This window comes from Ailuropoda melanoleuca, chromosome 7, assembly GCF_002007445.2.
Source record: "Ailuropoda melanoleuca isolate Jingjing chromosome 7, ASM200744v2, whole genome shotgun sequence".
In the NCBI taxonomy this organism is placed as follows: domain Eukaryota; kingdom Metazoa; phylum Chordata; class Mammalia; order Carnivora; family Ursidae; genus Ailuropoda; species Ailuropoda melanoleuca.
Window position 1 is genome coordinate 24,343,339 of NC_048224.1, and position 25,661 is coordinate 24,368,999.

The 25,661-nt window shown below is 47.5% G+C and overlaps 1 protein-coding gene across 3 annotated transcripts in view; it reads left to right on the plus strand.

Moving 5' to 3' along the window:
* DNAI1 (dynein axonemal intermediate chain 1) overlaps positions 1–25,661 on the plus strand; it is a 139,626-nt gene that overhangs the window by 97,498 nt on the left and 16,467 nt on the right. For 2 of the 3 annotated variants that reach the window (XM_034664040.1, XM_034664039.1), the window contains exons 2-12: positions 4,339–4,371; positions 7,238–7,336; positions 7,531–7,611; positions 9,173–9,299; positions 9,601–9,719; positions 9,964–10,083; positions 11,075–11,134; positions 12,601–12,735; positions 15,687–15,771; positions 19,293–19,410; positions 19,658–19,701. In XM_034664040.1, the coding sequence (XP_034519931.1) occupies positions 4,339–4,371; positions 7,238–7,336; positions 7,531–7,611; positions 9,173–9,299; positions 9,601–9,719; positions 9,964–10,083; positions 11,075–11,134; positions 12,601–12,735; positions 15,687–15,771; positions 19,293–19,410; positions 19,658–19,701 (1,021 nt within the window). The remainder of the gene's footprint in view (positions 1–4,338; positions 4,372–7,237; positions 7,337–7,530; positions 7,612–9,172; positions 9,300–9,600; positions 9,720–9,963; positions 10,084–11,074; positions 11,135–12,600; positions 12,736–15,686; positions 15,772–19,292; positions 19,411–19,657; positions 19,702–25,661) is intronic. The other variant, XM_034664041.1, reaches the window with a different exon arrangement.

A 25,661-nucleotide genomic window follows, 5' to 3' on the forward strand; every position in this document is an offset into this window, starting at 1 on the left:
CTGAAGGTTAAATGAGATAATTCATATAAATTGCTTAGTAAATGACTAGCCCAGAGTAAATGCTCAATAGCTGAGAATGATGATAATGATATAATTATTAGATTGGAGAGAAACTGGAATCAGGGAAATCAAATGTAGTTAGGCAAGAGATAGTAAGGGCCTGAATTAAGGGAGGTGTAAATGGAGAGGATAGTTATGAAAGACATTAAGGAGATAGAATTGTTAGACTTTGAAACATGATGCTAATGGAAGGGAGGGGGAGGCAGGCATTTCTGATGGTTTCCACTTTCCAACCTGGGTGACTGAGTGGATGGGGATGCACTTGAGTGAGATAGGAAATATTGGAAGAAATAGAAATTTGGTGTAGAAAAAGAATATAATGATTGGTGGAAAAAGAACATACTGAGGTTGGTTTTTAAATATATTGAGTTTAAGTACTCTGATACCAATTTGAGTATCAAATTGTAGTAACCAGATTGAGTAACCAAACCCTGGGGGTTCCAGGAAGTCTAAGCTACAGAAATAGATTTGAACTTTGGGGCACCAGGCTGGCTAAGTCAGTAGAGCCTGCAACGCTTGATCTTGGGTTGGGAGTTTGAGCCCCACATTGGGCATAGAGATTACTAAAAAAAAAAAATAAAAATAAAAAATGAAAATATAAAAAAAAAAGAAATTGATTTGAACTCTATAATAAGGTGCAAGATGAAGCTATAGGTGGGGATAAGAACACCCAAGGGGAGTGTATAGAATAAGAAGACTGGATCAGGGGGTGCCTGGGTGGCTCAGTCAACTGAGCAGAGCGTCTGACTCTTGGTTTCGGCTCAGGTCATGATCTCAGGGTTGTGAGATGGAGCCCCAAATCAGGCTCTGTGCTCAGCAGGGAATTTACTTGAAATGCTCTCCCTCCCTCTCCATCTCCCCCTCCCCATGCTCAGGCGTTCTCTCTCTCTCAAAATAAATAAATAAATCCTTAAAAAAGAAGAAGAAGAAGAAGAAGAAGACTAAGGGGTTCAAGCATATATTCCTGGTCAAGGATATTGAGAAGGAGCTACTGGAAAGGTGACATGGAAATGAAGGTGGCGAAGTTTCAAGAGAGAGCAAGGGAGCGCGGCCCTCATCCTGAAAGAGAAATGAGAAGTAACCAATAGGGAGCTGAGTATTTACCAGTTCCTTCCCTCAGGATGCTCACACTAAAAACTGTGATAATGAGAATAGAAAATGCTCTACTATGGAGGAGTTCAGACTGGGACATCTGTTATCCCATTGATCATCAGGATTAATTTGACTGCCATGGTGGTCTACGGAGGTTTCCTCTTCCTGTATCACTCCTCTAATAGACATCCTCCCTTGGCCAAATAAAATGACCTATCCAAAAGTAGAGGATCTTCTTTGGTGAATAGCATAAGAATGGTGGACCTCCTTTGCTGGAATCTCCAAGCTGCCTCCAATATGTACTGCAGTATTATGTTTCTTTTCATTACACTATTCCCTTTTGCAGACCAAAACCCAGAGATAATAGAGTGTGTATTTGAAGATACATTTCATCCTTCGTCTCATAACAGCCAGTACTTGTGGTGTTGATGGAAGGTGGGGCAGAGCCTTGCTCAAAGTGAGGAATGGAAGAGTGGAGGGAGGAAGGAGAAAAGTGATAATATGGCAGGGTTAGATAAAGGACTAGCAGAGGTTAGTTGAGTAGTGTTTTGTTTGGCAGAGATAGTGGGAGCAGCAAGGGGGAGGGGGGAGATGGTGTTTCTGGCAGGAGGGACTGTAAAAAGCAAAGGTGCAGGGGACATCTGGCTGGCTCAGTCGGAAGAGCGTGCAACTCTTGATCTCAGGGTCATGAGTTTGAGCTGCATGTTGGATGTAGAGATTACTTTAAAATAAATAATTAAAAAAAAAAAAAGCAAAGGTGCAGAGGTGAGAAAGCACAGGCCATGCCTAGGAAATGTGAGTAGACTTGCTAGGCTGCATCTCAAAGTGCTAGCACATGAAGGGTTGAAGAACAGGCTAGAATGGAGATGTGGGGCCAGATGATAGAGTTCTGAGGGCCAGGGGAGGGAGTTTGGGCTTTGTTCTTCTGTGGTTTGATGGCTTCTGGGAGGAACCATCAAAAGCTTTCCAGGAATTCAGCCTTGTCTGTCTCAGGCTTCTTCTTTTGGAAGACCAAGGGCCCAAAGAGGCAGCCTGACATTCAGGCTCCTTCACCATGGCTGGGAAGTCAGGGCTGCAGCTGATTTCATTGGCCTGTTTTGCATTTATTATAGTGTGGCTTTTATAGTGTGTTAATTGAAATATTTCCAACTGCCAAAAACAATTACACTCAAATTGCCTTGTCAGTTCTTTTATTGCCAGATAAATGTTTTACAGACATATTTACGGGGGGCAGTAGTAACTGGATCCCGTTTTCTATTTAAGGCTGGCAGTTTGGACTGGGATTGGCCCTCCAGTGCTCTGTTGTGGGCCAGAAAGCTGTTGGACATTGTGGCACTTCTCTCTTGTTACCTTCGGGATCAGAGGTGCTTCAGGAAAAAAAAAAAAAAAGCAGCTTTCTGGCTCACGCTGCTTAGCCTCAGAGAAGGGTTCTATCACTGGAAACCCTGGCAACCTGGCAGAAATCTGAATCCTGCTGCCTGTTCTACCAGCAACAATCCCAGCCCAAGCTGAGACATGCTCTTCCCTCTCCCTGGAATCCCTTTCCTCCCCTCCACCATCAAAGACTCTCCCATAGACTATCATGTAAGAGCTACGGGAGCCCATCTAGCCTAACTCTCTCACTTTGTGTTTGGGAAACTGAGGCCCAAGAGACTTCCCCAAGACCACACAGGTGGCCTGCGAGTGCAGGGAGCAGAAGCTTCTGTCCTATGTGCTGTGCTGCCGTCACGCTGCTCTGGTCCCTCCTTCAATATGTCAGACTTGCTTCTTACAAGAGCCCTTCCTTCACATCTCCCTTCGGCTTGATCATCTGAAACACCTATCGTTCTGTTTATATACTGCACGGTTTTTGTTTGTTTGGGGAACATTTTAGTGCTCTGTCACTGTTCTTCTCTTGACTTTGTGCATGCTGCTTTCATCTTCTGAAAAATATTTTCTCCACTTGGACAACCCATACTTGTTCTTTGACACCCAGCTAGGAAATAGCCACCTCTGGGAGACTTTCTTGTGTCGGGTCAGTGTCTCTGTGCACCCCTCCAGCACCCTGGGCACGCATATCTCTGCTGCTGGCACAGAACACGCTTTCAAAGGAACATACAGTGAGGGAGTGAGGGAGTGAGTGAATGAGTGAATGAGAGAGTAATGGTGAGCACTGCCTATACTGCTCTCTCCTCCATGGACCCTGAGCAAACTGGAGCAAAGACCTCATCTCTCTTCATTTTTGTCCTACTGCTTAGGTGTGTCGCTGACAGATAAATAGGTGCTCAACAAATGTTTATCAAGCTGAACAGACCATGTTGCTCTTGGGAACATAAAATTTTAGCATATTAGTACTGGAAGGTTATCGCACCAATCCTATGCATTTTACTGACAAGGAAACTGAGGCCCAAAGAGAAAAAAACATTTTTTCCCAGCATCATGATCACTGATGGGTTTAATGGCATTCCTTCATTTATTCAATAAGTATTTTGAATACTTACTATATTCTCAGACAGCAGCGTACAAAACAAAGTATCTGCTCAGAAAGAGTTTACATTCATCCCAAACAAGTGTTTATGAATATAGTCTGACCTCAAAATCCCCTTAGTGCATAGTACAAAGCTGAGCACTTAGAATATGCTTTTCTTTCTTTTTTTTTTTTTGAAGAGAGAGAGAGAGGGGTGGGGAGGGGCAGAGAGAGTGAGAGAGAATCTAAAGCAGGCTCCACACCCAGTGCCGAGCCCAACTTGGGGCTTGATCTCACAACCCTGAGATCATGACCTGAGCTGAAACGGAAAGTCAGATTCTTAACTGAATGAGCCACCCAGGTGCCCCTAGAATATGCTTTTTAAAAACGTTTGTTGAGGGGCGCCTGGGTGGCTCTGTTGGTTAAGCTTTTGCCTTTGGCTCAGATCATGGTCCCGGGGTCCTGGGATCAAGCTCCAAATCAGGCTCGCTGCTCTGTGGTGAGCCTGCTTCTCCCTCTCCCTCTGCCTGCCGCTCCCCCTACTTGTGCTCTCTGTCTCTGACAAATAAATAGATAAAACCTTAAAATTATTTAAAAAAAAAAGAGAGAGAGAGAATTGGGAAAGCTCAATGTCCACTGTCTTAGAGGTCTCTGGGCAAAAGCCTCCCTGTAATACTGTTTCTGATATTCCCACAGAGACTTGCCTATGACTTACCTCTTGTTTCTGTTCTTTCTTTCAGAGCATCAGTGTGGGCAGAGGAGCCAGGAAGAGAGTAAGTGCTGAGCCCAAGCAGGCTCTCAGCAAGAAGCTAACAGCATTGTTTTCTATTGAAAATATTAACTATGTTTTTTAGAAAATTCAAATGAGCAAAAAAAACACTAAAATCACCCTTAAACCCATCATTGCTGGAAACCTCTTAGTTAACACATGATGTTATATACTCTCAGATATTTCTGTGCATATATAAAAATTATACATATTTGTTTTTAAATGGAATAAAACTGTATGTTATTTTATTATCTGCTTTTTACATAATATAGAGTACTTTCCATTGCCAATAAACATACTTTTATAGCATCATTTAAAATTACTGTACAATATTTTACCATATGTTCCTTAAGGCCATACCATAATTTGTTCAACCATGCCCCATTATTGAACATTTAGATGTTTCCTCTTTTTCACTATTATGATCAATTCTCCGGCAAACATTCATGCATTTAAATCTCTGGACCTGTCTGTGGTTGTGGTTCTTTCGTTTCTTTCTTTCTTTCTTTCTTTCTTTCTTTCTTTCTTTCTTTCTTTCTTTCTTTCTTTCTTTCTTTTTTATTTATTGGAGAGAGAGAGAGCGTGTGTGTCCATTGCGGGGAGGGGGGGTCCCGGGGAGGGGCAGAGGGAGAAGCAGGCTTCCCGCTGAGCAGGGAGCCCCATGTGGGGCTCTATCCCAGGCCCCTGGGATGATGACCCGAGCTGAAGGCAGATGCTTAACCAACTGAGCCACCCAGGCGCCCCATGGTTATTTCTTACACATAGAAACTTCAGTCAAAAAGTGCAGATACTTTTTAGGCATTTGAGAAATATTTCCAAATTGCTCTTTAGAAAGGTTGTGCTTGATTCAAAGGGGCACATGCACCCCAATTTCATAGCAGCAATGTCTATAATAGCCAAATTATGGAAAGAGCCCAAACGTCCATCAACTGATGAATGGATAAAGAAGATGTGGTATATATATACACAATGGAATATTACTCAGCCATTGAAAAGAATGAAATCTTGCCATTTGCAACAACATGGATAGAACTAGAGGGTATATAGTCACTCAGAGAAAGATAAATACCATATGATCTCACTCATATGTGGAATTTAAGAAACAAAACAGATGAACATAAGGGAAGGGGGAAAGAGGGAAAGAGAGAGAGAGAGAGTAAAAGTAAAGCAAACCATAAGAGAATCTTAACAATAGAGAACAAACAGAGTTGATGGAAGGAGATGGGTGGGGGATGGGCTAAATGGGTGATGGGTATGAAGGAGGGCGCTTGCTGTGATGAGCACTGGGTGTTGTATGTAAGTGATGAATCACTGAATTCTCCACCTGAAACCAATATTACCATATATGTTAACTAACTAGAATTTAAATAAAAACTTGAAATTTAAAAAAATGACCCAGACTAGCCCTGCACATAGCCACAGTCATGTTTTTGAGGAATAAATAAAATATCTTCTATTTTTCACAGTAGCAAAGAGATTAAATGTAAAATTCTGCTACAAAACATACAGAAACTGTCGTCTGCCACGCAGAAGAAAAAACTAACATAAAGATAAGAAAACTGATCTAATTCTACTGAACACCAGCAGCCCAACTGTTAATCATGTACCTCAGGGGTGGGCACGTTTTATCTACAAAGTGCCAGATCGCAAATATCTTAGGCTGTGCAGGCCGTATGGTCTCACGTATAACTACTCAGCTCTGCTTGTAGGGCGAAAGCAGCAAAAGACAATACATAAATGAATGAGTGGGGCTGTGTCCCAATAAAACTATTTATGGACGCAAGAAAGAAAGAAGGAAAGAAAGAAAAGAAAGAAAGAAAGAGAAGAAAGAAAGAAGAAAGAAAGAAAGAAAGAAAGAAAGAAAGAAAGAAAGAAAGAAAAGAAAAAGAAAGAAAGGTTGTGCTAATTTATGGGTATCAATTTTCCCATACCCTCACCAACACTGGATATTAATTTCATTTGGTTGAGGTGTCTCTTTGTTTTGGGTTTTTATTGTTGCTTAAGTTTTCAACAGTTTTTTTTTAAAGATTTTATTTATTTATTTATTTGAAAGAAAGCAAGAGTGAGCATGAGCAGGGGGAGGGACAGAGGGAAAGAGAATCCCAAGCAGACTCCCTCAGTGTGCAGAGCCTGTTGTGGGGCTCCCTCTCATGACCCTGAGATCATGACCTGAGCTGAAACCAAGACTTGGTCGCTCAACCAGCTGAGCCACCCAGGGGCCCCATAGTTTTCAGGAGTTTTATAGTGAAAAATTGCATTCTTTTTTTTTTTTTTTTTGCGTATCTTTGCTAACAAGGGTTAATTTTTTAAAATATGTCATGGGCCACTTTGGCAAGGTGTTTGCCTATCTGCTAGGGAAAGGAAAAACTTCTAGTCCTTGATTTTTTTGCAGCAAGGATCAGATGGGACTATGAGGCTTAAAGTTACCAAGTGTTGAGAGTATTGTTGTAAGAGTAAAGATAAGGTGGCAAATTGGAAGATAAAACATGAATCAGAGTTGAAGTAGCTTTAAGAACAGATGGATGTCTTTCGTTTTATGTAAAGCCCTGCCTTTGGCCACTGGTCCTGACCATTAGGTTCTAGGCTGTATGGGAGAGAGGAGGGAGAGGCGAGTTCTGGTCTCACTACTGCCTCCAAAGGCCCACCACAATGTTCCAGCTAGCCCCTGACCCCAAGGGCTGAGGTGGCCAACATCTTCCAGGCAATGAGAATTCTGGCCTGAGCAGTTCCTTTGGACCCTTCCGAGAGTGGTCTACTGTGCATTTTGCATTCTCTGTATTAAGGGCAGAGCTCAGCTTCTGGGAGGATCTGTGAACGAAGAGGCTTCCTGCCGCACTGCTGGCTGATCCTCACAGGAGGTTTTTGTCCAGGATGAAGATTCAGGGACCGACGTGGGAGAAGGGGCAGATGAATGGGCCCAGTCCAAAGCCACTGTTAGACCCCCTGACCAGCTGGAGCTGACCGATGCGGTGAGTTGGCAGCATCCTGCCCCTGCCCCTTCCACCTCCTCCAGCCTCAAGAATGTGTTCTTTCATAGTACTGATTAGCAGCCTGCACAGAACCCGGCTGTAAGATGTCTGCTGATACCCTTAGGGGTCCTCCCTGGTATCAGAAGGGGTGGGGGCTCTCCATGGATGGCCCTCTTGGTATTTCTCTCCCTTAGGAGCTGAAGGAGGAGTTCACACGCATTCTGACAGCCAACAACCCGCACGCACCTCAGAACATCGTCAGGTACAGCTTCAAAGTAAGCCATCCCCTCGGGGGTAGGGGCCTCTAGGTACTCCTAGTCTTGGCAGTGACTTGCTATATTGCAAAAGCCTCTCTGCTATTAGAGAGATCACCTTTAAACTTTGGTCTTTGGCTGGAACCTTGAAATTTTACATGGAATTTTCTGGAGATTTTAAAAATTACTAATCTCCCTTGCAATCTTAATGAGTACTTATTACATGTCAGACACTGTGCTAATAAATTATTTTCATTATTTTTAACACTTCCAACTACCCTGAAAATTAGATAGTATTATCCTCATTTTACAGGTGAAAAAAAATCAGGGCTAAGAGTGGTTAAGCCATAGGTCATGCAGAAAATAAGGGACAGAATCAGAGTTTGAATCCATTCTGCCCACCGCCATAAACCCTGCTCTTAACTGACCTACCGAGAGAAGGGCTTTGTGGTGACTTTTTAAGGCAGAGCATTCCAACCTAGGTGCAGAAATAGTAATTCTTTCAGCCCTCCAGGGGTTGGTGGGTTTGGTACAGCTAGAGCCCATGGGCTGGTTTCCTCTCTAGAGCTTCTCCTCGTTAGAATTTACCCCTGTGTGTCATATAAATGTAATAATTTTCTATGTGGCTTGTAAAGGGTTGGGAAGAAATGTTTTGAAAGAAGGTCTCAAAGTCAACAGTACAACTAAGATGCTTGTCAGTAAGGAGGTTATCTAGAGGAACCAGACTAATAGGCCCTATGAAAACAGGGATCACTTCGGCTTTTGTTAGGATTTCTATCCCTGGAACCTAGAAAATACTTGGCATGTTGTGTTTTGTCTGCTTCAAAATTATTTGTTGAAGAAGGAATGAACAAGGTTGCCTGGATCTTAAGCTGAGCCCTTCTTCTCATTTGCTGTATCAACTGGACAAGTGCCAAACTCAAACCTTTTCTAGATTTCTGTGGCCCTTGTATGGAACAGGGGATTTGGGGATTTGGTGTCTCTGAGAATCTATCCAGTCCTCGCATCCACTAAATACAGTGCAAAGAAGGTCAGACCGGATGTGTCTGATGACTATCTGTGACCTGTCTCAAATCTCTGGTGAGACAGGTACACCAGGATCCCTTGGCATGGATGTGAGAGCCAGTAATAGACAAACCCAGAGCTGTTCAAAGTTGAAAAGAAAAGGTATTTAAAAATATGTCTTTGATGAAAACTTTTAAAAAAAACCTTTATTTCATTTATTTCATTCTTCCTAAGCTGGAATGTAATGAAAACTTCAGGTTAATTGAAGATTTGGGGAGATTTTATATATATATATATAATATGTAATTATACATATTATACAATATATGTANATATTACATATATTGTATAATATGTATAATTACATATTATATATATATATATAAAATCTCCCCAAATCTTCAATTAACCTGGAAGTTTTCAATATGTATAAATTATACATATTTTATATATATATAAAAATAAATATATATATTCTCACTCCAGCTCCTCTCAGGAAGGCACATATAAGCTTATATATATTCTCACTCCAGCTCTTTTGGGGCCCCTGGTCTGACTCAGTCCCCTCTCCTCTCAGGAAGGCACATATAAGCTTATTGGCGTTGTGAACCAACTGGCAGTTCACTTCAGCCAGGTCGGGAACCTGATCCCCAAAGACTCGGATGAAGGACGGCGGCAGCACTACCGTGATGAGTTAGTGGCAGGTAGGCCTTGGGGCCAGCCCGAGACTGCAGCCCAGAGCCCAGTGCCCTTTCTGTGGCCACCCTAGGGAGAAGACACTAAGCCATAACTTTGCAGAGTTTCTACTTACATAAAGTCATAACTTTGCAGAGTTTCTACTTACATAAAGTCCCACAGCCAGCTGCCCTGGCTACATCTGGGAGTTAAGCCATGAGAACCTTGGGGTGGCTGAGGTCTCCAAGGCAGAAACCAAGAGAGCCTTGCCCTGCCAGCGGATGGGGGAGTAGGCCTGGACTTTGTGCTCAGCTGCAATATCTTACCAAGGTTCTCAGGAGTCCGCCAAGGTGGTGATTTCAGAAACCGAAATCCTTGAAGAAGAAGAGCCTAAGGAAGCGGAAGCTGAACCTGAAGCTGCGAGTCAAACAGATGTGCTTGCAGCTGAGGTGCAGTATGCTCTCGCTCCCACCCCTCCCCTTCCAGCTCCAGCTGCGGGTGGAAGCCTCAGGGGTGACTTGTTGGGGGGTGGAGCTGAAGGGGAGAAGTTAGAGGCTGCAGGTACCAACGCCTCTGGCATCATTACTCTCTCCCACTTCCATCCTCTCCTAGGACATGACTTCTCCCCACCCCTGACTCCCCACCATCTTCTTCTCACAGCTGAGCCCTGGTCCTGTGGGTCTTTTCTTCTAGGCAGCTGCAAAAGTGACTGAAGAAGAACTGCTGACTCCTAAGCAGCCCAAGGAGCGAAAGCTCACCAACCAGTTCAACTTCAGTGAGAGGGCCTCACAGACCTTAAACAACCCTCTCCGGGTAGAGCAGCACCCCCCCCCAGCCCCTTTACCTCCCAGCTCTGCACTGTGCGTGGCAAGAAAGGAGCAGGCCTGATCCCAGCCCCAGCAGCCCTTAGCCTGGAAGGATGACAGGCACACGCCACAGTTAATCTCTCCAAGGAGAGCTGGGAACATGTATTCGGGTCCTTGTAAGCTATCCTGGTAGGAGTTCAGAGTGGGTAACAAGGAGTCTGGAGCCCTTCACTGAGACTGAAACGTGTATGGGCCTTGGAGAAGAGGTCAAGATCTGGGGGAGAGAGGGGAGGCCAGAATGTGCCATGGAGGCAGAACTAAGCCAGTTTGACTGAAGTTGATGTTCTCTGTGATAGACTAGCTGGAAAAGGCTAGAAAAGTTCTCTCGCTCCTAAGTATGGAGGACCCTGAGTACCAGGCAGAAAGAACCTCTCACGTTTCAGGGGAGAGACTCATGTATGTAAGACAATGTTTTATAGAAATCAACCTGTGAATGGAGGACAGAGGTCTATGGGATGGGTTTCTGGCAGCTCCTAATCATGCTGTGTACTCCCTATTCAGTAATCTGGGTGATACACAATGAGGAGGGAGTGCATTCCTCTGGTGGAGCCAGAGAGCCCTGTATTAGGGAGAAGTCTTCTCAGGGTGAGGGATATTAGCCCAGTAGCTTGCCAGGGGCTGACCTCTGTGTCTTGCATCAGGAGGCTGGCCAGAGACAAGTCCATCCCCCACTTGGAGTTTTTCTTGGTTGAAACTGGCAGTTTGTCTTCATTGCCCCTGATTTCTAGCTTAGTCTTCTTCTGAAGGAGCTTAGAAGGAAAATGTAGACTTTCACTTTGTCATTTGGTCCTTTGTTCAGGCCCTCTTTACTTCCCCAGTTCTGTGTCCCATCCCTCCCTCTGCTCCAACTGAAATGTTTCACCCATGGATATACTGTTGGGTTAAGTGAGAAGAAGTTGAGGGCTTTCTGTGGGTTTCCTGTTGTCATTGTTCTCCAGGACCGAGAATGCCAGATGGAGCCTCCTCCCAGGACAAACTTTTCAGCCACAGCCAATCAGGTGAGACCCTGGGTCAGTCTAAAAGTCATCACCACATCCCCAGCCATTCACCCCACGCATTCTTGTCAAAGATTCCTCTGGCAGTCTTCCTTCCTCACCCGTCCATCTCCCTGCTCCTTGTGCAGGCTCTGAACACTAGGAATATGAGACAGTCGGTCCCCACCCAGTGAGTTCTGGATCAGCTACATGGCCTCCCACAGGGCAAGGCTGTCAAAGAGGAAAATAGGCATAGTTTCTGACTCTCTGCAGCCCATGGCACCCCAAGGCTGACTCTGAAGTGTTAGCACTCTAACCTGCCTTCCAGCAGCCTTCATTGTTTCTGCAGACCCTCCTTCCCTCTCAAATCCTACTGGATAGCCATGCTGATTGGGCAGAGTATGCTGCCAGGAGACCTGAGCTCAGGCCCCAACTTTGCTACTCATACTTTACGATCCTGGGCAAATCATATCACGCTTAATGCATCAGTTTCTCTTTCTCTGTCAAATGAGGACAAAAAGGAGACTCAAGGGTTGTTGGAAGGCTTTGAATGAGATAACAAACATTGAATTATATTGTAGCATGGAGTACTCGCCCACAGGTGAATCGTTAATGTAAGGTGTGTCTATCTGGCCTCCAGGTGGCAGTGACTGCCCAACTCTGGAGAGAGCAGAATATGATCTGGGGTTTTTGTCCAGTCCCAGATTCTTGCTGCTTCCTTTGCTACATCCTTGGGTTTCTCTTGCTGTCAGATCCAGTTATCAGGGGTTCCATTTATTTATTTATTTATTTATTTATTTATTTATTTATGAGAGAGAGATAGAGGGCACGAGGAGGGAGCAGGGGGAGGAGCAGAGGGGGAGAAGAGCAGAAGGGATAGGGAAAGAATCTCAAGCAAACTCTGCACTGAGTGTGGAGCCCAACTCGGGGCTCAATCTTATGACCCTGAGATCATGACCTGAACTGAAACCAAGAGTCAAACACTTAACTGACTGAGCCACCCGGGCACCCATCCCATACTTTTGTTTATCTTTTTATGCTCAGGAGGTGTGGTCAGTGCCATAGACAGCCAACATGAACTAGTAAAGTTTATCACATCTCCATGGGGGAAACATTTTTAAAATGTCTTAGTTCAGAGTCTTATAAATCACCAAGAAAAATGTGAGCTGGTCTAATATTTGCCAACTTGTTTTGCCTAGGGGGGTCTGTAGGTTGGAACAATACTGATCTCCAGCTGATAATTGAGCCTCTGAGCTGCAGGGTGGAAAGCTCACCCCAGAGGTGCCCTGAGAGCTTCATTCCTGTCCTAGAGCTGACAGCAGAGAAGACAGACATCAGATACATAATTACAGTGGGCCAAGTAGAGGATGCTATAGAGGCATGTGACAGGGGTTGACATAATCTATTCCTCAAGCTCTAAAAGCTGAATAGGAGCTAGCTGGATGAAGATTTTGCCCTGTGATGATACTTCTCATCTTGCCCTTGCCTAGTGGGAGATCTACGATGCCTATGTAGAAGAGCTTGAGAAGCAGGAAAAGACCAAAGAGAAAGAGAAGGCAAAGATGCCAGTGGCTAAAAAAATGGGGAAGATGACCATGAGGAAGATGACATCTATGGAGTCCCAGGTTTGGTGGAGGTTTCCATGGCTCTGTCACAGAGAATGACTGAGTGGGATCTTGGTCTCTGGGTAGAGAGAAGCATGGCTATTTGGAAGGACTTCACAGACTTTAAGGAGGGGGGGTGCTAATGTTGAAGTATGAATAGTTCTTTCCTTGTGGGAAGATGTGAGAAGAGCTACAGCTGCCTCTGGCATTCCAAACCTCTCCCCAGTCTTATACAGGATTCAGGATTGTTGGGCTAAGGGGTAACAGAAAACATGAATGTTATTGAAAGTCCAATGTATACCTTGAAAGAGCTTAGGAGTCTTCTCAGGATGGGATAGAATGTGAGAATAAGGCACCGCCTCCCTGAGCAAGGCCTCCTGGGGTTTGGGAGAGTGATTTGCTCTTTGACCTTCAATCCTCGGGTTTACTTCTGCTTAAACTTTTAGGTGAGTCTTATGGGCCAGAAGCCAAGTCAGAGCTGATCAGTCACCAGCAAGTCCAGGCAAATGGGTGTAGTCGTTCTGGGCTGAATTTTTACTGTGAAGAACCCTATAGGAGTCATTATAGAGGTCATGGTTGGGGGACTCACTATGGGTACAGCCAGTATAGGTTGGGAATCATCGTGGAAGTTATGGTGATAGGTCACCACATGGAAGACCACCACAGGTAGATGCTGAAGGGTCCCATTTGTCCCTTCAACAGAGAGAAAGCTGGGTCAGGAGCCAGAGTCGCAGTATGGATATCAGGATGAGTTTGACCGGCAATGGAGTGGGAGAGCAGAGGGTCACAGGAAGCTGAGGTCTGGGTTCAGCACCTTGGAGAGCTCCCAGAGAGCTCTCTGGGAAGTCGTTCTGCTACAGAACCTAGATCAGTTAAAGGAAATTTTGATTTGTCTGAGGTATGCTCACTTCCACTCAATTCCATGTTCCTGATAAAAGTCCTATTTTACGAGAGGTTTGAGGGTTCCCTGCTTTGGCTTAATATGAACTTTCCCAATTCAGTTTCATTCAACTACAGACCAAGAAATTGTGATCATGATCATGCTGGGTACTGGAACCTAGAAGTGAAAGACGAAGTCCCTGCCCCATGGGTTGCCCTGTCCAGACCCTTGATTTCCCCTGTGCTGTTGCCTAGAGGTTAGTGGCTTTGGAGGGGCTGTTGGCCTGGGTCAAGTTTCACTTGAAGATCCTTCAAAGGTTTGGCTATAGGTTGTGTGCTAGGACCATTATTGCAGAAAACTTAACTGCAGCTGTCAGGACCCGGAGAACAGAAGAAATGTCCCTGTGGCTGAGACTGAAAACTGTCCTCGTGTCTAAGCTCTTGGTGTCTAACATGTCTATCAGACTTGGTGCCTAACATGGCCAGGGAAGAGGGACTACACTGAATTCTTCCAGCTTGGTTGACATTGAAGGTTGTAATGCAGCAGATTCCAGCCCTCTGGACCAAGAGGCTACTGTGGTGGCAGGACATTGTGGGGTGTAAGATACTCCCCAACACCAGTGTGCAACCTCTACATGAGGGAATTGAGTTTTAACTGGGAATCCCAAGTACTGCGCCTGGCTGTCTGTAGAATAGAGTGGCCCTTTGCTCAGGCCCAGTGCATGAACAGAGTGATACCCTTTTTTCAGGGACCTGCATCTGATGAGGTTGATATAAAACTCAAGTGTGTGGGAGGGGAGAAAGCAGAATAACTCCATGACACACTGTAGGAAGGTCTGCAATGATAGATCTCAGGTTTCTGTCTCATTAATGATTTGGATTCATGTAAGCTTGTCTGGTCTGAAGGATTAGGACAGGAAAGGGAGAAAGGGCTCAGAGGCCACAAGTTTAGTCAGAACTGACGAAGAGCTATGTCTGCTCAAGTAGCATAGTATCCAGAACAAGGGAGACAGCAGTCCACCACACTCAGTCCTCAGAACACATCTAAAACCCTGAGTCTTCCAGGACCAGGAAGGGTGGTTAGGCTAGTGAGGGACTGGCTTTCTGTGTGGGGCTGAGGGCTTGGGACCTGGAGTCCACAAAGCTGAGTTTACATCCTATCTTTGCTACTTATTACCTGGGTTTTTCCAACCTGTTTCCTCACTGGTAAAGACATCCTAATGATACTTACTTTGCAAGATTGTTGTGAGAGCCCAAGATCATGTACAGTTGCTAGTATAGTACAGTGACCATATGATGCAGGTGACATCCATCCCTGCTATATCATGTGTACTCGAAGACTCAGAGAAGTCAAGTAACTCACCTAAAATTGCCACCTGGTTCCTAATCCATGGAATGGGAAGGGAATGCAGGTCTGTGTATCTCCAGAAGCCATCCTCTTAGCTACTTGCTGATGCTGACACTCCTGGGAAATCTCATTTTCAAGAACCATGGGCTTGAGCCCCCCGAGGGTTACCCACTCAGCTGGTTCCTTCTTGCAGTAGTCAAGGCCTTGGATTAGGAGTCATTTCTGCCTTCTACTCCCTGTGTACAAGCATATCTCTGCCCCCTCTCTGGGTCTCTGTCTCTTCCTCAACTTTTGACTAAATAAGTTGGATCAGAAGCTCTCTGAGGGCTTTAATGGGAGTGTTTGTCATTGCCTGAGATGGTGAAACCTCTCTGTCTCCACTAAAGAAGCCTCTTACCTTCCCTTTTCTGTTCTTCCTCCGATACCCTTCCTGGGCTCTCTTCAATGTCCTGTGTTGTACTCCAAGATATGCCTTCTCCAGAACAAGTGGAGAATGAAAGATCATGAGGCAGGCTGTGCCCAGGAGCCCAGTACGGCAGTGCAAACTCCTTATGCCACTTATGAGCTGGGCATTCCCAAAAGGGGGTGGTGACCTGAGCTGGTCCTTGAGGCATGAAGAGAGTTCTTTACAGAGCTGTCTGGGGTGGGTGGTGTCAGAGAGACAATTGCACATCTGGGCTGTGGCTCAAGCCATAACCTTTCCAGGTGCTAGCTATGACGGCCTGTGGCCTCTGTATCTCCACAGAGTGATGACATCACCAAAGTGACTCAGGCCGCTAAAATTGTGGAGCGGATGGTCAACCAGAACACATATGATGATGTTGCTCAAGGTAAGTTTTGACATGCTGGCAACTACTGTTATTGCCTGTATTAAAAAATTCCTCATGGGGTGCCTGGGTAGCTCAGTTGGTTGAACGTCCGACTCTTGATTTGAGCTCAGATCATGATTTCAGGGTCCTGGGATCAAGCCCTATGGGCTCTATGCTCAGTGGGGAGTCTGCATCTCTCCTCTCCCTCTGCCACCCTCCACCCCGCTCACAAGTGTGCGCGCGCTCTCTCTCTCTCTAAAATAAATAAATATTTTTTAAAAAATTCCTCATACAAGGCAAGTATTTGAGTGTCCCATGCTAGGTCCTATAGGTGCAAGGGGAAAAAAACTAATCCTTCCCTCCTCTGGATGTCACTAGGGAGACAAGATATATACAGGTCCACTACAAACAATGGAGTAAGAAAAAATGGGTCTAGTGATGAGATCTGACAATGGTGCAGCAAAGACACCTGCACATTAGTGATCCAATGTCATCTTCCCAACAGTCCGGGGAGGCAGGTAGAGAGCACAGAGTGTTACCCCTACTTTACACAAGAGGAAGCTAAGTCCAAGGCTACCTGGCTAGTGAATGGCAGAGAAGACCCAAATCTAGATCTTGGGCTTCCTAATTCTTGTCTCTACTGTGTCCAGCTTGGGGGCAATATAAATGCTAGAATGCAGACTGAAGCTGTTCTGGGGATCCTCAAGAATGGAGGAAGGGAAATGAGGAATGAATGGCAGCAGTCAAGGAAGGCAGCAGGGAGGGCTAAGCTAGGTGCCAAGGGATAAGCAGAGTTTGAGTGGGAGATTAGCAGAAGGGCAGATGTTCTGGGCAAGGGACAGCATAAGCAGTCACTCGGTGGTAAAAACAAATTGGAATGGACTCTGAGGACAAAGGGCAGCAGGCCAGTGACTCAAACGGGTTTGTTGGAAAGTAGTGAGAGTTCAGGCTACAGAGGTGGTTGGAGCCAGTTAATGAAGGGCCTAGAATATCTCGGGGAATCTGAGCTTTTTCTGCAGAGAGTTCAAAGATACTGTCCAGGCAGGAACACAGCCCAGCGAGAACATGGCTGGGGAAGGATGTGACTGGGCCGAATATAGGGAGAGAGATGAAGATGAGGTTCAGGTGTGGGGTAGAATGGGCCTCATCACATCTTTTCCAGGGGATGGAGAAAAGGAAGCAGTTATAATAGTGAAAAACCAGTATCAGCATTCCCTGGGAATGGCCTGAGTACTGGGCATTGTGCTGTGCAATTTACATGTATTACCTTATATCATCCTGACATCCACACTGTCAGGTGAATACCATTATTCTCTCCACTTTATAGGTGAGAAATTTGGGCTATTGCCACTTGTTCAAACCCACAGCTAGTAAGAGGAGTGAGTGGAGCCATCAGGACTTGAACACAGGCCCCCTGGATCCATAGCCTAAGTACTTTAGCACAAGGCCACAGAACCACTGAGCTGGAAGAGACATTTCAAGTAAACATTCAATAAGTCTATGCTGGTGATTAATTAGTGATGAAGTGAAGAAAGAGATTGATTCAGAAATGCTTAAATCCTGGGGGCCTGGGAAATTCTGGTGTCTTTGACAGAGCCAGGGAAACAGAATCCTTCCCATGGCATGAACAGCACATTCCCAAGTGGCTTGTATTTCCCTAAGAGGTCGTGCATTTATTTGGAGCAGCTGCCTCCCCAAAGTTGGCAGCTCTTCGCTGCTGGCTGGTCTCCTTTGCTGACAGCCTAGGGCTCTTCTTGGTGACTTGATGCTCATTGCTCACCCATGGGACATAAAAACCAGGGCTGCCAAGACCAGCAGCCTAAACAAGCCCCCTTGTTATCATTCAGGCTGGAAAACGACCTTGAGTGCTTTTCAAAGCTGTCAAAGTACACAGCAGCTGTGAATGAATTTGTCACTCACACAGCTTGGCTTCCTGAAACCCAGCCTCTGCAACCAGCCCACCAAAGGGCTGCAACATGATTAATATCCATGGAGAAATTGGCCGTGGTGAACCTTTTCATTTATAAGAACACAATCACATAAAAATGCATTGAACTTTGATTTTTTTAATTGCATACTCTTTTCCCTTTGGGAAAGTCTAATCATGAAGAAGTGAAAACAGAGAAGTGTTACCAATTAATCTCCTCCCTGAGCTGAGGTCTTTTCAAAGATAGCCTAAGCTCAGGCCTCTCTGATACGATTCAGGCTCATGCCTCTGATCAGTCTGATTTTTTTTTTTTGTTCTGAGACATTCTTGAGATTTAAATGTGGTCCCACAGCCTCAAGGCTGGGGCAGTGCCTGGGCATGTCCTTGACCATGCTGGACAAGAGGATTTGTTTTCTAATGGGTTACCCTTGGTTGGAAAAAAAGATTGAGAAAATGTTCACTTCTGGTGATTTATTTCATTGCATTCTTCGAGCAGTCACCGGGGGTCTGCTCTGCGGCTGGCACGGTGCTGGGCACTGCGAGTCCAGCCATGACTGTAACATGCCGCCTGCTCGCTGGGAGCTGTCTGGTAGGGGAGACGGGCGAAAGGATAAAGAGAAGCAACACAGCATGACAGATATTTCAGTAGAGAAGAGGCGGGGCTGGAATGGAGGAAGTGATGAATTCTGCTCAACACGAAAATGAAGGCCTCACAGAGAAGTTTAATCTGAATCTGCAGTGAGTGGGAGTTTGCCAGGAAGATGGAGGAGCAGGACATTTTCGACACTATTTGATATAGAAGTTATGTGAACACCTGACTGGAAATGACACAGCAGTGGTGGCCTGGAGCCTTGCTTTGCCCAGGGAGCCTGTGCAAGGGAGCCACTGAGGGGTTTTCAGTGGAGCGGAGGAGGTGGTGTGGTGAGGTGATTGATTTGTTCTCGTGCAGGTAGCTCTGTGGAGCATCGCCTGGGGGAGGACTTCCTGGAGGTGGGGAGACCAACTAGGAGGGTGATGTAAGAATCCAGGTGATGGCTCTTGGGGCTTGGGCAGTGGCTGTGGGTTTGGAGACAAGTGAATGGATTAAAAAAAGTCATCAGAAGAAAAATATGAGAGATGATAGAAAGAGATGAGTCAAGGATTACCAGGTTTCTGGTTTAGCCAAGTGGCAAGACAGGTGGAGCTTCTACCTAATTTAGAGGAAATGGGAGGCAGAGACAATTTAGGGCAGGAGATGAACTTGAGTTCAGAGAACCCATTTCAGGGAGCCAGGTGGCTTCACCATAGTGGGGCTTGGCAGGGGATATGAAGATGGACAAACCCGGGGTTTTAGCTATGAGGACACGGCCGCATTATTGTAAATTGCCCCCAACAACAGTGATGACAGTAACAATAACACATACAGAGAGCTTACTACATGCCAGGTATTTCTCTCAGTACTTTACATATATTAACAATTGATCCTCACAACAGTCCTTTGAGATAGGTACTATTACTGTGCCCACTTTGAAACACAGAGTCTGTTTTGGCCAAGGAGGTACAGACAGAAAGTGGCAGACCTGGGTTTGCCATAAAATGGCAGTCCCAGGGCTGATTCAGCCTGGGTGTGTTTAAGATTTTAAGTACTACGAGGATGCGGCTGACGAATACCGAGACCAGGAGGGTACGCTGCTGCCGCTCTGGAAGTTCCAAAACGACAAAGCCAAGCGCCTGGCCGTCACCGCCCTCTGCTGGTGAGTATAGACATTGCAGCAAACCTGGAGCCCCTGAGCGCCTGAGCCGGGCACTTCTACGGCACTTCACACCCTGAGGTTGACAGGCAGCATTATAGAAAAAAAGGGACTGGGATTTGTATGGGATTGTGGGATCAGCCCAGGTCTTTAAAGTCAACAGTAGATGTTTCCAGTGTAGTTAGGCACCAGTGTTCATGGGAAGGCCACGTTCATTTACTGGGCCAATGGGTTCATATTTCTTTTGCAGGAATCCAAAGTACAATGATCTGTTTGCGGTGGGACATGGCTCCTGTAAGTAATCTGGCTATTTGTTCATTTGCTCACTCAACCAGCAAACACTTCAGTACCTACTCTGTGCAGAGCTCTTTGCGAGGTGTGAAAGAAGTGAGATGACTGAGATATAGTCACTGCCCTCAGGGGCGCACAGTCTAATGGGGAAGATGGACAATCATACCAGCAGTTAGCGCTGGGGGAAAGACTATGCCAAAGTGAGCCTTGAAGGTGTTATTGTGGTGAAGAAAGAGAGGAGAGCACTTCTGGCAGAGGAACCAGCATATGCAAAGGTCCGGAGGCACAAGAGATATGGAAGGAAATGAAGCTGTTAAGGGAGCCAGGGTTGGCCCCCAAAGGGCTTGGTAAGCCATTCCGAGAAGCTTGAAAATCCACCTGGGGGCAGTCTTATGACATTCTCCTGAGGGGAAATCACTGAAGGAATTTGAGAAGAGCAGGGACAGAACCAGAGCAGGGGGGAAATTGCAGGCATGAGACTGGGGGCTGGGAAACCACTTGGGAGCCTGGTGAGGCTCCCCAGGAAGAGATGGCAGGACCTGGACCACGACTGTAGCATGGGAATGGAGAAGTAGGTTTGCAAAGCTTGAGAAGGTGAACTGGACCAGACCCGGGGAGAGACTGGAGGCTGAGAGAAGGAACTTTCCTGATCTGGCCCTGGAGCAGGCAGGGGTGGGAACAGGTGCTTGATGTTCATCACTTGGCCCCTGGGCCCTGGAAGAGCACTCTTGTCCATGCTGTCCCTGCCCCTGCCAGTCCACCCTTATCCTGGCAGCAGGAGGCGGCAGCGCTGTGACTGTGTGGTCCTTCGCTTTCCCTTCATGTTCCGCCTTCCCTGAAGAAGCCCCTACCTCCGCGCTGGGCTGGACATTCCCCCTTCCTAACAGGAGAGGGCCCCACACTTCATGTTAGCTGGAGCTCCCCGGGCTAACAGGCTGTTCTCTGGCTGGGAGGGTCAGCATCTCCGAGCAGAAAAATCCTTCCATTCTCCAAGCTTCTGCTGGCTGGCAGATGTGCAAACTCCTGGTCTCGACCCCTCAGACTGCCTGTGCACCCAGCCCATTCTTTGACCAGGGTTGGGGAGGGAGGGAGGGCAAGGAGGAGTTGGTGTTTATTATTCCTCCCAGGGAGGAGACCTTGGAGCTGCTCCCAGTCTCGTGGTCTGGGCTGCCTTTGAGGATGCCCTAAATGCCCGCTTTGTGTCCCCACTCCTGAGGGGGGGCTGCCACCAAGCTGGAAGCACCCTCCCCCTCTGGCAGGGAACTAGCACATTCCTCCCCCTCTGCTGCAGCTACTGGGCCTGGCACAGGGCCTGGGGGCTGGGTAGGCCCTCCCAGGAGTGGGTGTGGACCCCTACGAGGCTGCTCTCCGCTCAGGCTCTCTGCCCAGGACTGAAGCAGGGGTGAGAGAGGCTCCCTAGCACGTGGAAGAAGAAACCGCATCACTTCTCTGCCAGTCCTCTTCCCACCCAGGCTCAGAAGCAGCAGCAGCCGGTTGGGGTCATGCAGACACTGTCCACAGGGGCCGCGTTCGCCAGGGGCGGTGGAGAAGAGTAACTCACCCCTTGGGAATACAGGAGTGAGCCTGGCAGGCCTGGCAGGCCCAGACCTGCCTTGAGGCAAGCACGCATCCAGGAAGGGCCTCTTTGTCTCTTGCTGGCCACGAGCACATGCCTGGGTAGCACCAGTCAGTTGTAGAACTTCCGGCTGGAGGGTTACAGCCCCGTGGTGTGACCTGGGGCCAGAAGATGCTCTGAGCCTTGGTTTCCTTATTGGTGACCTGAAGAGGCTGACCCCTGCCAGACCTCCATCCCAGGGCTGTTGCTAGGCTCAGCTGAAAGAAAAGGAAATGGGCCCTGTGAACTATAGGAACCACCCACATAGAAAGGACAGCCATTGCTGGTTTGTCTGTCGTTCTGTCCCCTAGCTTTCCTGCAGGTCTCAGGGGACCTAAGCAGAGCGAGGGGGCTGTGGGGACGGAGGAGAATCAGACAAGGCCCCTACCACCTCTAGCGAGCAGGCCCCAGCAGTGGCAGGGGTGCTATTTGCGGTTGCCACCACTGGCACAGGGGTCACGGACTGGCTCGCACACGGGCATCTTTCTCCAGACCTTGCATATCTCAGCACCACTCTGCAGAGACCTGAGCAGAGCCAGGCTGAGCTAGGACTCAGAAGGGCCCCTGCGTTCACTCCTGAGGTCACCTCTGGGAGTCCGGTGCTCTCGGGTGCCCAGACACCCCCCTGGAAGAAAGAGGGCAAAGCTGAGGCAGGCAAAGGGTGCCCTAGTCACTGGATGAGGTTATCGTGAGGGGCAGCTGGCTCCCAGCCTCCACCACACCGTCTTTGGAAACTCCCAGATGCCAGCCTCCTATCCTCAGGCTTGGTCTCATACAGACAAACCCTGGAGGGAGAATTTGGGTTTGTTGTTGGATTTGCCCCCGATGAGTTCAGCCCAAGCCTCCTTTTGCCTGGAATTCCCAGATATTTCTTCTATAACCCAGCTAAGAAGGACGTTGGCAGGGGTAGGCGTTTACCTAAGAAGGACTGGGGCCAATCTCCTATTCGGGCACAGAGCAGGTTGGCTGGAGCTAGGCCTGGCCAGGAACAAGTAGGTAGGGAAAAGGGAGTCCAGACACTTGCCCGAAACAGCCCTGAAGCATTCGCACCTGCCTTCCCCGGGTGGCTGCTGGGGAGGAGGCGGTGGCCATGTCAAGCTGCATATAAGGCAGAGACTGGGGTGCCCCCAAGGGCCAGACTCCATGTCTCCCCAGAGTGGAGAAAGACACTGTCAGCAGGTGAAAGCAGGTGGAGGAACACTGGCAGGCAAGGGAAAGTAGTCTAGGAAGGGGCGGCCCATGGGGCAAAGCAGGATGCAATTATATCGGCCCACTGCACTGAAGGGGTCCTTTCCAGCCCATTAGCCGGTTGATGGCAGGGAAGTGGGAACTCCTCATGGTCTGGGGAGGGATGGTGGAAGAGATCCTGGACACTCTGCGTGGTCCTGCCTGGCTCACATGGAGATGAGGGGGAAGCCGCCCAGTGGGCCCCATCAAAGAGAGACAGAGGAGCCAGTGGTCCCTCAGCCCAGCCTTCCTCTGGGGGCAGCCCTCAAAAGGGGCCAAAGTCAGGCCCTGAGCCCCCCCACGGAATGCCTTCCCTCTCTGTCCCATCACATCCTGGCCTGTCTCCGAGCCTGCCGAGGCCAGAGACACACTTGTAGGGATTTAAATCTTTCCTGATCATTTATTTGTCAGCTTCACTAATTAAGCAGTGTTAATTTCATTTACTGAAAATGGAAATTCATCCACCATTTCTCCCTGTTCGTCCTCCATACACAAAATCCATCACTCCTCAGCTGCAGACCGTGTAAAATTTACAGGACTAATTATGTTGTCAGGTCTCTTTGTAAATACGGTCCATAAAGGCCACTGTGCTTGCCGGGTTGTAGTGCAAGGGCATTCCCGTTGTTAGTTTAATTACTGGTTAGTTATTTAGGTTCTCAAATGTTTGCCTCATTTTCCCTAAATCAAATTAAATGTCCCGCTTGATGTATTCTGTCTCCAAGGCCTTGCTCTTATTTCCTACACTGTTTAAATATGACTTCTCATTGGAGGACAGTGCTCAGAAGAGCCCGGCTGCCTGAGAGGCTGAACCCTCTCAGCCTGGCAACACAGCCTCTGGGCCAGGCCGGAGGTTTGGAACCCTCTAGCACTGGTGCCCTTTCTTGGTGAGCCCTGGGCTAGTCCCGTGCCTTTGGAGACTGTGAAAACCCTAACCCAAAGGGCATTTCTGTTCCTGGAGTCCAAGGTGGCAGGACTGGGTGTGGGAAGCTGAGGGAGGGTTTCATTATTGTCATTAGAAGAGCTGGGGATCATTGCATCCATCCCCCCTGACTTCTAGAGACACTGTTTCCAAACCATCCCAGGAAAAAGTACCATGTCTGGGGCTTCTCCCTCTGATTCCTCAAAGTAAGTCTGGGTCAAACTTCCCGGAATGCCTACTACATTTGTTTCCCATCCCTACTATAACAAATTGCTACCAACATAATGGCTTAAAACAACACCTATCTATTATTTTACAGTTCTGGGGTTCAGATGTCTAAAATGGGTTTTGCCGAGCAAAAGTCCATTGTTAGCAGGGCTTCATTCCTTTTGGAAGCTCTAGGGGAACATCCATGTCCTTGCCTTTTCCAGCTTCTAGAAGCTGCCCACATTCCATGGCTTGTGGCCCCCTTCCAGCCAGCAACTGCATTATTCTGACATCTATTTCTATTCTCAATCTCCTCCTCCGACTCTCCAGCCTCCCTCTTTCCCTTATGAGAGCCCCTGTGATTACACTGAGTCCACTCAGATAGTCCAGGATAATCTCAGGGTCTTTAACTTAATTACATCCACAAAATCCCTTTTGCCTGCTAAGTAACATAGTTATGAGTTCAAGGGATTAGGACATGGACATCGAAGGGGGTGTTATTCTGCCTACCACAGCTCCTCTCCAAATGCCTCTTGCATGACTTAATAAGGGAGTCGTTAAGCCGCTGCTGCCTTGGAGGCAGCCCTGGGCTGGACTCATTTAGAAAGCCACAGTAGGAGAGGGGGAGGCCTGCTGTCGGAGGCTGGCTCAGGAACCTGTCTTGGCAGTTTGGCAATCCACTTCCCTCTGACCACTGACCTGGCTTTAGCCTGGTAGCCCAACATGCCCTCTGTCTGCCTTCCCTTCACTGAATCCTGAGCAAGAGCCTGGGCTTCTCCTGACAGCCAGAACTCTCCAGAGTGGCCCCTGTGATCTAGAGTTCTTACTTGCAGGGCAGGGGTAGAGCGTTGGGACTGAGGCCCCCACTGCTGGTTGCCAGTTCAAGAGACATCCATCCATGCTTCTCACTGGGCCCTAGTCTGCCAGGGCCCTCCCACAGGGAGCAGAGGGAGTGACAGCCTTTGTCTATGGTGGAACTAAGCCCCTGCTCCCCTGAGACCATGGCCTTCTGAGAACTGCCAGATCAGGTTCTATTAGGGGATTGACTCTCCTTCCCAAAATCTTGTGGGTCACTGAAGGTCAGAGTCAGGGAGGATTTAGAGATTATCCAGCAGAGCAGGAATACCAAGAGTCAGCTCTCCCAGCGGAGAGAGTAACCTGCTAAGCCATGCTCACTCCGCTCTTTGATGGAGCCTTTGTGGCAGGCTGAGGAAATAATGACATATAGGTAGAGAAGAGTGGAGGGGGGCCCATACACAGAGGAGAGCTGAATGATCTGGAAGGCTTCCGGGAGAAGGGCAAGAACATAAAGTGGAGCTAAGGCCAGGCCAGCAGCCCTCTCCCTCAGTCTCAGAGTCACAGACCAGGTTGTTTCTCTGTTTCTCTCTCCCTCCCCCTCCCTATTTTCTTCTCTCTCCCCTCTTGCCCTTCCTCTTTCTCTTCCTCTGTTCCTCTGCTCCTTCTACCTAGCCACAGTTACTTACTGAAATCCTGTAGCCTGGAGGAACCTGGAATTCCTCACTGGCCCCAGACTTCAGAGTTTCTGCCTCATACAATGGAGTGTGGGGTTAGGGGCTCCCATCTGTGTCACTGGACCTTCCAGTCCCTACTTTGAGGAACCAGAGAATTTGTGGTATTCAGGACAAAGTACCCCAGGGCTCAGGGCCCAGGGCCCTGTAAGCCTTGAGCCTGATGAGATTTTAGTCTCCACTGGGAACTGAGGTACTATAGACGACCCCCTGATGCTAATGTTGTATTGGGAACCCTGGTGGGTGGCATCATACTGGGAATGTTGGAGAGCTGAGCAATGATGTCCTAGGCTGCTGGTAACCTGGTTGCTGACATCATACTGGGCATGTTGGAGAGCTGGGCAATGATCACTAGACAAGTCACTAGGACTGCTGGTTACCTGAGTGATGGTACCACATAGGGATCCCTGGTGGCCTGAGTAGTGATGTCATTTTAGGACTTCTGGAAGACAAGATGATGATCTCA